A 16191-nucleotide genomic window follows, 5' to 3' on the forward strand; every position below is an offset into this window, starting at 1 on the left:
CCCAGGATCGACGATCTATTCGATCAGTTGCAAGGAGCAAGCTACTTTTCGAAGATCGACTTGAGGTCGGGCTATCACCAGTTGAAGGTCAAGGAGGAAGATGTACACAAGACAGCGTTTAGGACTTGTTATGGACATTACGAGTTCCTAGTGATGCCTTTTGGGCTCACTAACGCACCAGCCGCATTCATGGATCTCATGAATCGTGTCTGCAAGCCTTATTTAGATAAATTCGTTATCGTCTTTATTGACGACATTCTGATCTATTCAAAGAACCAGGCTGACCACGAGAAACACCTTCGTTGTATTCTCAAACTTCTACATCGTGAGAAACTCTATGCCAAATTCTCAAAGTGTGAATTTTGGCTTCGAGAGGTCCAATTCCTTGGACATGTGGTAAGTGAGCGTGGTATCCAAGTAGATCCCGCTAAGGTAGAAGCAGTTATGAATTGGCAGGAGCCAAAGACTCCTACCGAGATTCGCAGTTTCCTAGGATTAGCAGGATACTATAGGCGATTCATCGAGAATTTTTCAAGGATTGCTGCGCCCCTAACTTCGTTGACTCGTAAGAAGAGTAAGTTTGATTGGGGCCCTAAGCAGCAGGAATCCTTTGACATCTTGAAGAAGAAATTGAGCAATGCTCCAGTGTTAACATTGCCTGATGGTATAGAAGAATTCGTAGTGTATTGCGATGCATCTCACACTGGTATGGGTTGTGTACTCATGCAGAGAGGCAAGGTCATTGCCTACGCTTCTCGACAGCTAAAGGTGCACGAGAAGAACTACACCACCCACGATTTGGAATTGGGTGTCGTTGTATTTGCATTGAAGCTATGGAGACATTACTTGTATGGAACCAAGTGTATAATTTATTCGGATCACAAGAGTCTTCAACACTTGTTCAATCAGAAAGAATTGAACATGCGACAAAGGCGATGGATGGAAACCTTGAATGATTACGACTGTGAGATAAGATATCATCCAGGCAAGGCAAATGTAGTTGCCGACGCCTTAAGCAGAAAAGAAAGAGTGAAACCGATCAGAATCAATGCCAAGCGCATTGAAATAAGGAATAATTTGAACGAAAGGGTGCTAGCTGCACAGAAGGAAGCTGTGTTGGAAGCCAACTATCCTGAAGAGAAGTTAGGAGTAACTGAGGAGCAGTTATCCTACGACAAAGATGGAATGCTAAGACTGAACGGACGAATATGGGTTCCAGTTTATGGAGGACTTCGGGATGTTATCCTCCAGGAAGCCCACAGCTCTAAATATTCCGTTCATCCTAGAGCTGATAAGATGTACCAGGATCTAAAGGCAAACTACTAGTGGATTGGTTTGAAGAAGTCTGTAGCCGAGCATGTAGCTAAATGTCTGACTTGTGCGCAAGTCAAAGCTGAGCACCAGAAGCCGCCAGGTTTACTTCAACAACCTGAAATTCCCAAGTGGAAATGGGAAATGGTGACAATGGATTTCATCACCAAGTTGCCAAAGACGAGAAAAGGAAATGATACCATATGGGTCATAGTAGATAGACTGACGAAGTCAGCTCATTTTCTACCCATCAAGGAGACGTATAGCTCCGATATGTTAGCTCAATTATACGTTGATAAGATTGTAGCGCTACATGGTATACCTGTATCTATTATCTCTGATAGAGATACTAGGTATACGTCACATTTTTGGAAGAGTTTCCAACAATCATTGGGCACTCGTTTGAATTTTAGTACGGCCTATCATCCTCAGACCGATGGTCAGAGTGAGCGTACTATCCAAACTTTGGAAGACATGCTGCATGCATGTGCGATCGACTTGGGTGGTAGCTGGGATAAGAACCTACCACTGATCGAACTCTCCTACAACAATAGCTACCATTCCAGCATAAAAGCTGCGCCTTTTGAGGCCTTATACGGTAGAAAGTGTAGATCGCCCATCTGTTGCGCAGAAGTTGGAGATGTCCAACTATCAGGACCAGAAATCGTTTTTGAGACGACGGACAAGATCGTTCAGATTCGCGATCGTTTGAAAGCTGCCAGGGATAGGCAGAAGAGTTATGCGGATCCTAAGCGCAAAGATTTTCACTTCGATGTAGGTGATAAGGTGTTGCTTAAAGTATCGCCCTGGAAGGGGGTGATGCGATTTGGTAAGAAAGGCAAGCTAAGCCCGAGATACATAGGACCTTTCGAGTTTGTCGAACGTGTCGGGTCAGTTGCTTATAAGTTAAACTTGCCTGAAGAACTTAGCGCTATACATAATGTGTTCCACATCTGTAATCTGAAGAAGTGTTTCGCTGACGAATCACTGGTTATACCGCATACAGATATACACATAGATGAAAGTTTGAAGTTCGTAGAAAAACCATTGTCGATTGAGGATCGACAGGTTAAGAAGCTCCGAAGAAAGTACATACCTATTGTAAAGGTCAAGTGGGATGCCCGTAGAGGTCCCGAATATACGTGGGAAGTGGAATCCACGATGAAGGAAAAATATCCTCATTTGTTTCAGTAAATCTCGAGGTCGAGATTTCTTTTAAGGGGGTGAGGATGTAACACCTCGAAAATTTTCGTCCAATAATGTATTGACACGTGTCATAGGCTTTGCATATGCGAAAACATACTTTAGAGGGACTAAAGTTGACAAACAGTGAAAACTATGGAACGTAAGGGTCCAAAGTGTCAACAATGGATAAATAGACTCTATAATAACCCTACATAATGTTTATAACCCTAAACGGATGGATCATGGATCATATGAAGCGGAAAATGCACGAAAGTGAGGAATTACAAACTATAGGGACTAAAAGTGTCAACATGTTGAATTTATACCTCTGAGTGATCTTTTGGCAGCCCCGAAGCTTTGTAATGCTAGAATATACTCACTAGAATATGTGGTAAAAATTTCATGAAGTTTCGCTATCGTATGAGAAAGTTATGGCCAAAACCGTACTTGAGGGGTTAAAAGCGTCAACGTCGAATTTCATGACTTTTCGGGTGAGCGCAAAGTTAACCAAGGACTTTACCATGTTGGTAAATGTCCCAAGGTTCCTAAAAACCAAGTTTGGGGGTTTACGAGTCAAGATAATCGGCAAAACCTCGCGTGCGAAGAACAGGGGCCAAATCTGCCAATTAATAAAAGATTGCTTATGCTGAACAGGTCCTTGCGGACCGTATACAGGGACCTTACGGTCCGTATACCATGCCCAGTAACAGAAATTCGCGAATCAGTAGTATTTGGGTCCGAATTATGAGTGTTTTACAGCTATTTCCACCTCCCAATTGCACCAATCAACCCTCATGCATGTATGGACACCTGTAGACTTCTTACAACTCCTGAAACAACATAAATCAGATCAAAGCATCATAATTTGGGGGCACTTGTGTTTGTAACAAGAACACTAGCAACTTGCAAGAATTCACAAGGCATCTCCAGGGACTTTCTGATCGACAAGGCAGCATCATAGTGATTCCTAAGCTTCATTAGGACTCTTGTAAGCATCCATAACTTCCTCTATTCGTTCTAGCATAGATTTTTAGCCAAAAGTCAATCCGTCATAGTTATAGTTTGACTTTTCGATTAAACGAATTTGGCTCTGTCATTTCTCAAATTGAAACCACTTATAAGTTGGTATTTATGTGGGAAACAAACCCTCAAAAGGGTATTCTCTGATTCCCACTCTAAGCATGCTATTTGTCGAGTCAAAGTTGTTCTTAAAAAGTCAACAGGAAGTGTTTTTGCGAAATATAGCGTAAATGGTAATGTAGATGACATGCAATCAGTTTGATCATCAAGAATAACTTTATAAGGAATATAAGAATGTGTTTTATCATAATCAACTCGACAATCTTTAGTATAAACTCGGATCGGAACCGAAAGTCTTATAAAACGACTTTTTCGTTGACTCTCGATTCGGATCCGTGCATGCATGTTTGAGATCTGTATTAGAGTTTATTTTTGACCATTTTTATTTAAGTTTAACTCTCTAGAATTTTACAACTTGAGTCTATGCTTAACCGATTCATATGCATGTTTCCGACTTATGCTTAAAGTTGACTATTTTGCCCTTTTTGATATAAAACGTGATTTTTGGAAAAGTGAAAGAATAGAAATCTTTATTTCTGATTTATAAACTTGCACCGAAAATTTGAGATCAGTTGGAGGTCCAGATTTTGAGTTATGGCCGATATCGTAAAACTATAGCTTTATGTTAAATAAACGGCGCATTTAGCGTATAACCTATTTAAGGCCACTTTTTGATATAAAACTTTTTACCCACTGATGTTATATAATATTTTGGGATTTTTGAAGATTTTTATTTAATTTTTGGCTGATCGTATCATAGATTCGGTTAATGCCGGTTTTGACCGTTTAAGCCATAAAATGAGTTTTATAAATCCTTTTGACCTCACACCTTTTTCTACTGATTTTATTTGTTAAATAAAGTATTTTGAGCATTCTGGAAATATAAAAATCTCAGCTTTCTTTTAAAAACCCGGAAACGGCTCTAAATCGTCGTTCTAAGCGTTTTTAACGTATGGTATGCGTTATACCCGTGTTAAACATATAAGGATTATACCTACTGATGTATTTAGCATATTTTCATATAATAACAGTAAGTATAAGATTTTGAACCCAGATTTCCAGTTTTGACATTTTTAGCCCTTGTGAAATTACCAAAATACCCCTACGGTGCATAGTTTGATTTTAAATGATAAGTTTTGTATATGGGTCATACCCTACTGTTATAATATGTCAAATTAAGTATATTTACTGTATAAATCAGACCTGTAACTCAGATTTCCAATTTGACTCTTTTATAATCTTTTAAATGACCAAAATGCCCTTATAAGGCATAAATTGAGTTTAAATTCATTCGGGGTATAATAGAACATAACTTGCTGATATTATAACATATTTAAAGCATATTATCTCAGGGAACTTGCATATGACTCTTTTGGCTACCCGTAACGCTCTTTTAGCGCTCGGTTCGGTTTATGTAACTAGTTTGCATAAATTGACCGAAACGGGTCAAACGTTGTCATTTTTGTCTCAAATTCCAGAATGTATTTAGTATACCCATATTATACAAGTATTCAAACTTGTCGGGTCTAAATCACATTCTATCCGGTCTTCGCTTAATCGTGCGCTTGAACCGTATCGTCCTTAAAACTAACCGGTCAAGCTTAGGCTTAAATAAAAGACCCGTTAGGAATCTAATAGGTTATTATAAACCTTTGTTCCAGAATAGGAGGCCCAGTAAAAGCTACCCTCACTTGCCAATTGTGATTCATACTTACTCAGGTAAATACTTTTAACTTATTTTCCCTATACGGGCTTGGGTTACGGTATATAGAATACCGCTTGATCGAGCGTACAAAACCTTGCACCCTTGGGTGTTCAATTGAATAATTTTGATCGGCTCGTTTAAACAGTCTTGTTTTACTTTAAGCCTTTGGGGGGTTAATGACCATGTCCCGGATATCCTTGGCATTATCTTACGAGATGGCCACGACCAGAGCACGGGGTGTAGGCGTACACCCGTCGTGTATAACTCTTTAATGTGGTGTGTCTATTAATCTTTAACCCGGACAAGATCCCGGGCTACTGAATGCACGAGTAACATGTAATTCGTTCACAAGATTATATTGCATAATTAGCCCAAGTTATAAAAATATTTTTATGCCATGTGCATTTAAATCAATTTTCAATCATTTTCAAAACGAGTCAGTTAATTGTATTTACCAGTGTAAACTGACGTATTTTCCCAAAAGGTTAAGTGCAGGTACTACACGTACTAGGCTGGCTGTTTCCTAGAGCGTCCACAATAGTCTCGCAAGCTCGGACGACAATAAAACTGTTGAACAATTATCTTATTTTATTTGATCCGCCTGTGGATCCGTTTTAACTACTCGTGATATTTAATATTACATTTTATTTAAAGTTGAAATGAATCTATTTCTGCTTCCGCTGTGCATTATTATATTGTGTTGTTTGTCTATGATGATGCTAACTACGTCACCATACCCTCCACCGGGCTCACCGGTGACACGTGGAAATTGGGGGTGTGACAGTGGAAAAATGGAACATCAATAGGTGCGGAAACAGGTGCTACAGGAGGAGTGACTGGTAGCACGAACGGGGCATAGTCATCATCATCGATCCACCCATTGTGGGTGTCGGCGTATCGAGGGTCGACATGCGTGGCAAATAGTGCATGGTCGACGACAGGTGGTGCAAGAACGGGTGCATCAGCAATAGGAACATCCACCACTGGTGGTGCAACAATGGGAATATCAACAATGGGAGGTGCAAGGGCTGGTGCATCCACAAGAACAGGGTCGTGCACCGGTACAGGATCAGGAGCAATAACAGGCTTTGGTGCCACGACAGGCTCAGGGTCGACAAAGTCCATATCAAGGTCGGCAGGTATATCAAGAAAATGATCAATAGGAGCCACTGGTGCCTCCAAGGGCTGGTCAACAGGAATAAACTCAATCTCATGATCGAGATCAAAATCAGGAGGAAAAACTGGATCAAACTCGTCCTCGAACTCATGATCAAACTCAAACTCGTGAGGTGCACCAGGTGCAACTGACATCGCTATGTCTAAGTCAGCGCCAGGAGAGTAGTGCTGCACGCACCGGTTGTGTAAGGAAGCGGATGCCACAGACTCAGACGAGTCTGGACCAGGTGAATCAGAAGGAGCCTCCTCCACATGAGCCTGAGCAATAGTAATGACGACATCATCAGCAATCGGGGCCCCACCCTCATGGTCGTCCTCAGGGGGACCCTCAACGAAAAGATCGATGTCGTCATCAGACACAACATCGAGTGGCAAATCCTCTACGGGAAATGCGGCAAGTGGAGCAGGAGCGGGGATCTCAGCAAGAGGTAGATCCCCAGCTAGAATGCCATCAGCGGGCTGAACCTCATCCCCGAAGTCGGGCAGAGCGAAAGGCTGAAAATCATCATCATCCGTGCTCGTGGTATCCTACGTGTAAACCTCTCCCTCGGATGGTATCCTACGTCTCTAAGACCAACTCCCGGGTCTCTAAGACCAAACCTCCCAGTCTCTAAGACTAAATTCTCCCCAATCTCTAAGATTGAACCCCTCAGTCTCTAAGACTGAACCTCCCTCAGTCTCTAAGACTGAAATACAAATTTTGGAAATGTGTATTTGTGCCCTTTTGTTTGTAGATATGTTTGTACCCTGGATCTGGACGTTTCGTGTATGCAATTGTAAAAATGTTTTCGTGAGAGCCCTAGTGATCATAGTCTAGACTCGAGAAGGAATCCTAGTTCGCTATGATCGAGGCTATGATACCAAGCTGTCACACCCTGGCTTTTGCGGAAGCGTGGATTATTTTGGTGTGACTTCTTAATATCATAGCAATAATCATAACAATGCTATATGATAAAACACAAGATGTTCATCCATTCATTAAGTTTAAAAATATCACAACATCATTGTTTGAAAATGTCGACACATAAAGTAAGTTACAACCATGACATGATTAACAGGGTTCACAAAGACTCATCAAAAGTAAGTAAATAAAAACCTAAGTTTAGAACTGTGTATCCCGTTCAGGAAAGGGATCCACCTCCTAAACTCAACCACTCGGATGACATCGTTATTCACTACGCAACCTTGACACAACGCATACTCCGCCAGATCTACTAATTTCCTGAAATACATGTAGTTTGAAAAATCAACAAAAGTTGAGCGAGTTCATGTGTAAGTGAGTATGTATAAACCTTTAAAATGTATGTATGTATAAAAATCCCTGGTATGTAGCAATTAAGGAAAAATTGATCACCAATGGGTTGCAAAGCCAAAGGTATGTGTGAAATTGGTGCAGGAACACTCAAACCTAACAAATTTGTCTCCGGTATGAAGACATAGTCACCACTATGGGCCGCCCCTGCCTCACGGGTGTGGGCTCGCTACACCCAAATAGATCTATCGCTCATGTCCCTTGGTCCTACAATGAGGATTAATGGCCTTAAATGTCATGCCTACCACTCACATGATCGCGTAAAAAAACCCTCCTTAAGCTAACCATACCATGTAAATAAATGTCTGTAATAATTGTAACATGTGTTTCACCCCCGAAGTATAAAACTGAAAACAGTTAAGATAAAAGGGGGACATGAACTCACAGTACTGCGTCCTCTGAATCGTATCGTCGACCCAAACTTTGTCTGCTACGCGACGACCTACACGTACTAATGTCTATCAGACGAACGGGCTGTGCCTTGGCTTAGGATTTAATGTTTTTGAGTTGTGACTCTTAAGTTTCCGAACATTATTCCAAGTTATAATTATTAGTTAAAATAATTATCTTACTTTAAATTATATTTTATTATGGAATAATCGTTAAATAATATTTCGTATTTATACTTCGCAAGTATTTTAACTTCGTATTTCCTTCCCAAGGATGGGGGTATTTATACATGTATTATTGTGGTTCCGAAAAATATATTTTAAGTCCCACTTAGAAAAATATATTTAACTTATTTGTCCAAAATATATGTATTTTTCCCAAAAATAATATATTTTACTCCATTAATTTTCAGAATAATATCTTACCAAAGATCGGAAATCCAATGCTCACGAAAGAGGATTACGATCAAATTGATGCTGAAGAAATGGAATTGATGGATATAAAATGGTGTATGGCGAGTGTGATGAGACGCGCTGAAAAGTTCAAATAAATTACTGGCCGTGATGATTTTCAGGATGCAAACGTTTCAACTTTAGGTTTTGATAGATCTAAAGTTACATGTTTTCATTGCAGGGAGAAGGGGCATTTCAAGAGAGAATGCAAAAACCGTGAAGCTACCGGTGCCCCGAATCCTTTCGGAAACAATGATTATCACAAGAAGGCCATTTATCATCAAATCACTCAACCAGCACAGCAGCATCAGGCACAAACGGCTCATGGGAGAGATGTGGCTGATAAAAGAGCATGTGTTGTTAGTCAAGGAAAATATGATAATTTTACCTGGGAAAAGTATCTTCCAAAAGATAGCAAAGTGTGTCTAGCTGAACAAGATGATGAAAAAATGGCTGAAGGTTTTACCTGGGATGATTTTTGTCCAGATCAAAATCTTATGGCCAAAGAGATGTCTAAAAACACTTCTCATGCTTTCTTTGCTAATGCGTATGATTTGAAATGCGCAGAAAGATGCAGAAAAGTCATGGAAGCTGCTGAAGAAAGACGAAGAAAGATCATAGAGGAGGCTGAAGAGGAAGAGAGATTGAAGGAAGAAGCAAAAGCTGAGAAATTGAGAAGAGCTCATTTTCTAAATTCAAGCAGGACAGTGAAAGAAGTTCTTGAATTTGAGATTAAAGTGGATGCTGAACCGGTCATGGTCCAAGAAAAGTGCATGAACTGTGATTCGCTGATTAAGCAGAACAATGAGCTGTTGCACAATATTCACAAGTTGAAAGAATCGCATGATACTATGAACAGAGAAATCAACAAATATACAGATTCTGATGGTGAACAAGCTGAAGCTATGAATACTTTGAAGATAGCTTATCTGAGACAGCTTGATACGGCGAACTATAACATATAGAAATGTGCAGATCTCGAGCTTGAGTTAGCAACACAAAATATAGAAACTGAGAAAGTTAAGAAATTATTAGACAGTTACTCATGTTCTACTTTTGTTGTTGACAGGATTTATCCAGTGGTGAAAGATTTGAAGACATTTGAAGAAGTGAAGATATTTGAAGAAGAAAAATCCGTGACAAAAGATGAAGAAAAATTGAAGACTTCTGGTAAGAAATCGAGTGTATCCTACAATAGATGTCCGCCCCCGGTCGAAAATGGATATTCACCTCGAAATCCAAATTCAGAAAGAGTCAATCAAGCAATCAATTTGAAATGGGAGTCTGGGTCGTCGGATAACTTACCAGAAAGTATTGATGTCACATATACGTCATCAGACACTGATCATGAGTCAAAGTTGATAAAAAGTATGGTCGATCAGGTGTTAGACACAGATGACAATGAGGAATCAAAACCGAAGTCAAAACCCGAGTCAAAGTCTGGGTCCAGTGCGTCAAAGCAAACAGTCAAAAAGGACAAACGGGTTTATGATAAAGAGTTTTTACTTTCGAAATCTAATTTGAATGATGAATCAGTCAAAGTGGCATATACTTTGAAAGGTTCTGACAAATTATATTCAGATGAAAGTTTTCCAATAAGAAGTGTCAGATTTGAAATGATTCACAAGGTTTTCAAAATCACAGAAATTAATCTTTCTGAAATAAAAGATTTCAATCTTAATGGAAAACCTAAACAATACACTTCAAGAGATCAACAGAGAATTAACAAGAAAATGGGTTACAATTGTGGTTATAGTTTCCAAAAGAAAACAAACCATGATCGTAATTTTAAAAAGAAAGGTCTTGGCTTTAATCCACAGAAAAACTATAAAAATGAAAAAGTTTATAAACCAAAAACAATGTTTGTTGCAGGAAAAACAACAGAAGCTGACAAAGAGAAATCATTCAGAAATCAGACAAATCAAGAATTCCTTGCTAAGAAGCAAGAGGGTATGAAGAAGAAAGAAGACCCGAAGAAGGTTGAAAAGAGATCTTGTTTTCAGTGTAAAGCTGTGGGTCATGTTGCGAAAGATTGTCCAAAGACATTTCAACCAAAACAAGAAGTCTCAAGAAAAATGAAAGAAAAAGTTGTTGAGAAGACTGAACTGTCAACTCGGAAGTTTACAGGCTTTGAGAATTCAACTTATGAAAAAGGAGAATGTTCAAAGAGTGCTTCCAAAAGAATAGACAATGCTACAAATCAGAAATGGGTTGTAAAAGGTTCAGGTAACAAGTCTGGTGATGAATCTGATTCCATAAAATCAGAGGAGCCACGTGTTGAGAAAAAGATTGAAAAGAAAGTTTCAAAAGTGGACGATGTGAATTTTCCGCCACTAAGTGCTAAAAATTACAAATCTAAAATTGGAAAAGTTGAAATTTCAAATCAGTTTTATTCGGACAAGAAGAAAATTGATGTTGAAAAAACTTTCAATGGAAATGTAAAACGCATCTTTGGAAAAATGGTCAGTGGTAAGGCCCAAAGCATTCAGGATTTTTATGCTTCCAAAGGATAGGTTTACAGGTCAGTTGAAAGAAACAATGAAAACGATGAGGTTACACCCAAGGAAGGTCAGGCTTGGGTGGATATATTTTTTCAAGAATGAAAACCTGACTTGCCGGAGATCCCAAGATGGTATTGCGGATCATGAATCGGCATATTTCTAAATCTGTTTGTGAAGTTGCAGGACTTGCCGGAACTCCCAGGTTTGTAAGCGAGGAGTAGGAATCGGCACCTTGAGAATTCAACCAAAAGGTGGTAATTGGTTGAAAAACAGGTTTGAAGAGCTTGAATTGCTAAACTTACAAGTGATTGTATGTTTTGTGATTATTATAATTGGGTCAGAATGAGAACCAGTTGATCTTACAAGTGGTTAAACCAAGGTCATTAAATTGAACTTGAGTTAACTATCATTTATGAAATTGGTAAACAATGTGATGATTTTGCCCCATTTTTACAAAAGATAAAAGCAATCAAACTTATTTTCCGGAAAAACCATTCTGATTAAAACAAACTTGAGTGTTTTGAAATCATTATGGGAAAATAGTTTGTTGTGAGGGGGAGTTCTGATTGTTTAAGCCAAACGGATGGAGAATTGAAGTGTTTTGATATCGGTTGTCATGTTCTGTACAGTTTGTTTTCAATTTTCTTTAGATGTATTTGAATTTTAGGGGGAGTAAGAATTTTTAGAAAATCCAAAAACATCAGAAAATTTGAAAAAGACAAAAACATGATAAAATTGAAAAATGAGTTTTGTTGCGTAAAAGAGAAAATGATAGTACGTCAGTGAACTATCACATCACGCTAAAGAATTGTAAAGTCAAAATGTGATAAACAATCTTACTGCGGATGTGTCAGTAGATTTTCGCACATTTAGTAAATTGAAACGAGATATAAACCTAAATTTAACTTGCTTGATTCGTGGGTAACTATTCTTGGATATATGGGTAACCCCCGAAATCTTGTTTGAAAGGTCCCGTATTCTGAGATACCAGGTCTTTATGCTTAGTGATATCTGGGGTATTATTCCGGGACTTCTGCTGTATGGAAATACTGACCTAGTCCCCGAATAATACTTTCTGCAAAAAGCTTTGAAATATAAGCACCGCCCTCAGCAAACTGATTAAACAATAAAATTGGTAATCTTTGCTGTTGTAACAAAAGATCCTCTAAAGGGGACCCACCAAAAGTCGAAGCCATCATCTCTTTGCTTATACGGAAGTATCGACCTAAGCTCTCACGGCCCTCGCACATTACCCCTTTACAGATATCATCTGTGGTATACTCACCTGTAAGACTGAATATTTGGGATCTGGATACGGGAGTATATTCAAGTGGAGTGATACACAATTAAGTTTAAGTCTCTAAAACATTAATATCGTATCTCGAATCGATTGAAATTTGTGTTGAAAATTTAAGTGGACAAACATACTGACAATCTAGGTAAATTGTTTAGAACTTATCATGTAATCAAGCTTAACGGTGTTTGTGATATGCTTCAAAACTGATATGATCCTCTTGCACAAACTCACAAAAATATTGTCTGTAAATATTTCATTTCTGCATTTACTTTTATTAAAAAATCCAAAAAGATTTTTAGTGTGTTTTAGCATAACTTTTTGAAAAATCAAAAATATTTTCGACAACTGGTGTTGAGATGCTGATTTTCGAAATTCAAAGTGCTAAACTTGAAGAACTGGTTTGGGGGAGTGTTTGTGTATAGTTGGTAAAGTTGTTTTGATAAGAACCAGTAATTATTTCTTGAATGCAAAATCATTACTGTATTGGTTCAACATAGTTTCTAATTTGTTGAGAGGTTTTAATCTTTGTAGAAACTTATGGATGGGTAGAGATTGTGCAGGTATTAAAGGGCCAGGTTACGATCTTGAACCTGACAGGAGCCTGATTACGATCTCAGAAACAGTGAAAGATTGAATTCCAGACTACGATCCCAGCTGTGTGAGAGGGGGAGTCTGAAGACACCGTGTTAACATTCAAGAGAGAAGAGTTTGTTGATAATGGAGATAGAGAACGAAGATTCTTGGAATGACAGATATTTCAGAGGCAGATTGTCGACTGATGAAGATTATAGATAGACATGTGCAAATTCAGACTAGAATGATCTATGAAGACAATTATGAAGACTCCGTCAACATCCGAAGGGGAGTCTGTTGGTGCACCTACGTCTGCTGACTACGTCTTCCATCAAGTCTTGAAGTTTGATCAGATTAAAAATGACATGAAATCCTAGAATTAGTGATTTGTATAGGATCGCTTATAGATACAAGTTCTAGGACCGCTTTTATGTCAAGATTAGTCAGGATCGCTCATGTGTACTAGTTTAGGATCGCTTATATGGCACTATGTGGACCGCCTTTATGTACATGCCATATAAGCGACCCAGATACTCTATATATAGGTTGGTAGAGCGATCCAAAACATATAGTTGATGGTGTATTGTTCCGGTACTCTGCCGAAGTGCTGTCTGATCGTGTAATCTTTCAAGATATCAATACAACAACAATATTAAAGTGAATACAGCTTCAATTGCACCGAATTATTAGTTTCCGCCTCTTAATTCGGATACGAACTTCTCTGAACGACTCAAACAGGTCGACAAACGATTCTACAAGTGGTATCAGAGCTCAGGAGGAGGAGTTCTTGCCATTTTAGCTGCTATTCTTCTGATTTTCCACACTTTCTTCACTTTTTCAAAATTTTTTCACGGTAAAACAAGCTCAAAATCACACAGTGCACTCGGAATCATGAATTAACAAATCCTTGAAGTTTTCAGATCTAAAATCGAAGTAGAAACCAAGATTTTAGGTGATTTGTTCATTCAGGATCGCTCAAAAGGTGACATCAGCTTCTGGACCGCTCCAAATTACGTGCCAGGACCGCTCCAAGGAACAGTTTTCAGTTGGATCGCTCGAAAATTTAATCTTGGATCGCTCATTTGACAAAACTTTGGATCGCTCTTAGTGTAATTTGTTTGAACCGCTCGAACGAACATGTTTTGAACCGCTCATTTGTCAGTTTTTGTGGTTCGCTCATCTGATCAAGAGTTTGGATCGCTTATTTGTTCGGCCCGCTCGAAAGGATTGTGAATTGGACCGCTTATTTGGACATTTAGTTATTTCATTGGACCGTTGTTGTGAACTGATTGATAAAATTTGAAAATTATTGAAAATTTTTGAACAATTTGAAAGATGGATACTGATTTTTATAATGCCTTTGCTACCCCGGCCTCGATTACTCAAAGTGCTTTGATAGAAAATGAAACCAGAACGTCTCAGAAACCACCGAAAGTCATGGATATTGATGATTACAATGTGTGGTCGGAACGATTCGGAAATTGGGTTGAAGCTTATCATCTTGATGCGTGGGAACACACCGAGGAACGATATGTTAAACCCACAAAGGACAATGTTGTGAATGGTACTCCGCTAACACTTAGAGAGATGAGTACTGCAGATAAAAAGAAATATCGAGATGAGAAATTGATGGTGAGTTTGCTTCAGCAAGCTATAAAGGAAGATATCTTGATACTGCTTCAACATGACGGAACTGCATATTCTATTTGGACAGAGTTGGAAGCAAAGTTTACGGGAAGTGATGATATGTTAAAGAACAAAATGTCTCTCATGAAGAAAGAATTCGATTTGTTTTGTGGTTTAAAATCTGAAAACACCAAGCAGATTATTGATAGATATTGTAACTTGGTGAGAAATATGACAAAGTTAGGCATTAAGAAAGATACTGATGAGTTAATTGAAAAACTTGCAGATGCGCTTCCACACGAAACATGGGGAACATTTCTGATGATGCTAAGATCTAACAAAAAAGATTACAGAGCTATGACTTTGGGAGATTTTATCAAGCATTTGGAAGCTCAAGAGATGGAGCAGAGAAAGATCGCTAGGATGAAGAACTACGATGGAGAGCAGGATATCAGTCTGTACTACAAGCATGGTGCTACTGATTCAACAAAGTTTTCTCCTAAGATCGAAACTGCTTACAGTGTTAAAGATTCTACTGCTGAGAAGACGACATCTCAAGGATCAAGCAACAGCACAAGATTTTCATCTTTCGATCCTAACATCTCTGTAACAAAGAATGGTAGAAAACTTCAGTGTAACATTGTGTTAAGTCTTGAGAATGATCAAGATTACACTGAAGATATTGCAAAAAATCAAATGTCTTTGTTAGGGATGATTTTAGAGTCTTATAGTTGTTTTGTTGCAGGAAAGATCGGAAATCCAATGCTCACGAAAGAGGATTACGATCAAATTGATGCTGAAGAAATGGAATTGATGGATATAAAATGGTGTATGGCGAGTGTGATGAGACGCGCTGAAAAGTTCAAACAAATTACTGGCCGTGATGATTTTCGTGATGCAAACGTTTCAACTTTAGGTTTTGATAAATCTAAAGTTACATGTTTTCGTTGCATGGAGAAGGGGCATTTCAAGAGAGAATGCAAAAACCGTGAAGCTACCGGTGCCCCGAATCCTTTCGGAAACAATGATTATCACAAGAAGGCCATTTATCATCAAATCACTCAACCAGCACAGCAGCATCAGGCACAAACGGCTCATGGGAGAGATGTGGCTGATAAAAGAGCATGTGTTGTTAGTCAGGGAAAATATGATAATTTTACCTGGGAAAAAGTATCTTCCAAAAGATAGCAAAGTGTGTCTAGCTGAACAAGATGATGAAAAAATGGCTGAAGGTTTTACCTGGGATGATTTTTGTCCAGATCAAAATCTTATGGCCAAAGAGATGTCTAAAAACACTTCTCATGCTTTCTTTGCTAATGCGTATGATTTGAAATGCGCAGAAAGATGCAGAAAAGTCATGGAAGCTGCTGAAGAAAGACGAAGAAAGATCATAGAGGAGGCTGAAGAGGAAGAGAGATTGAAGGAAGAAGCAAACGCTGAGAAATTGAGAAGAGCTCATTTTCTAAATTCAAGCAGGACAGTGAAAGAAGTTCCTGAATTTGAGATTAAAGTGGATGCTGAACCGGTCATGGTCCAAGAAAAGTGCATGAACTGTGATTCGCTGATTAAGCAGAACAATGAGC

At 38.8% G+C, this 16191-nt stretch overlaps 1 protein-coding gene across 1 annotated transcript in view; it reads right to left on the reverse strand.

The window, feature by feature from the left end:
- Positions 1-3238: 3238 nt before the first annotated feature.
- The window catches only part of LOC110930850 (calphotin-like), a 30102-nt gene continuing 17149 nt past the window's right edge, over positions 3239-16191 (reverse strand). The window contains exons 2-3 of the mRNA XM_035989053.1: positions 6132-6952; positions 3239-3326 (exon numbers count right to left, since the gene is read on the reverse strand). Of these exons, the coding sequence (XP_035844946.1) occupies positions 3239-3326; positions 6132-6952 (909 nt within the window). The remainder of the gene's footprint in view (positions 3327-6131; positions 6953-16191) is intronic.

Source organism: Helianthus annuus, chromosome 1 (assembly GCF_002127325.2).
Source record: "Helianthus annuus cultivar XRQ/B chromosome 1, HanXRQr2.0-SUNRISE, whole genome shotgun sequence".
NCBI lineage: Eukaryota > Viridiplantae > Streptophyta > Magnoliopsida > Asterales > Asteraceae > Helianthus > Helianthus annuus.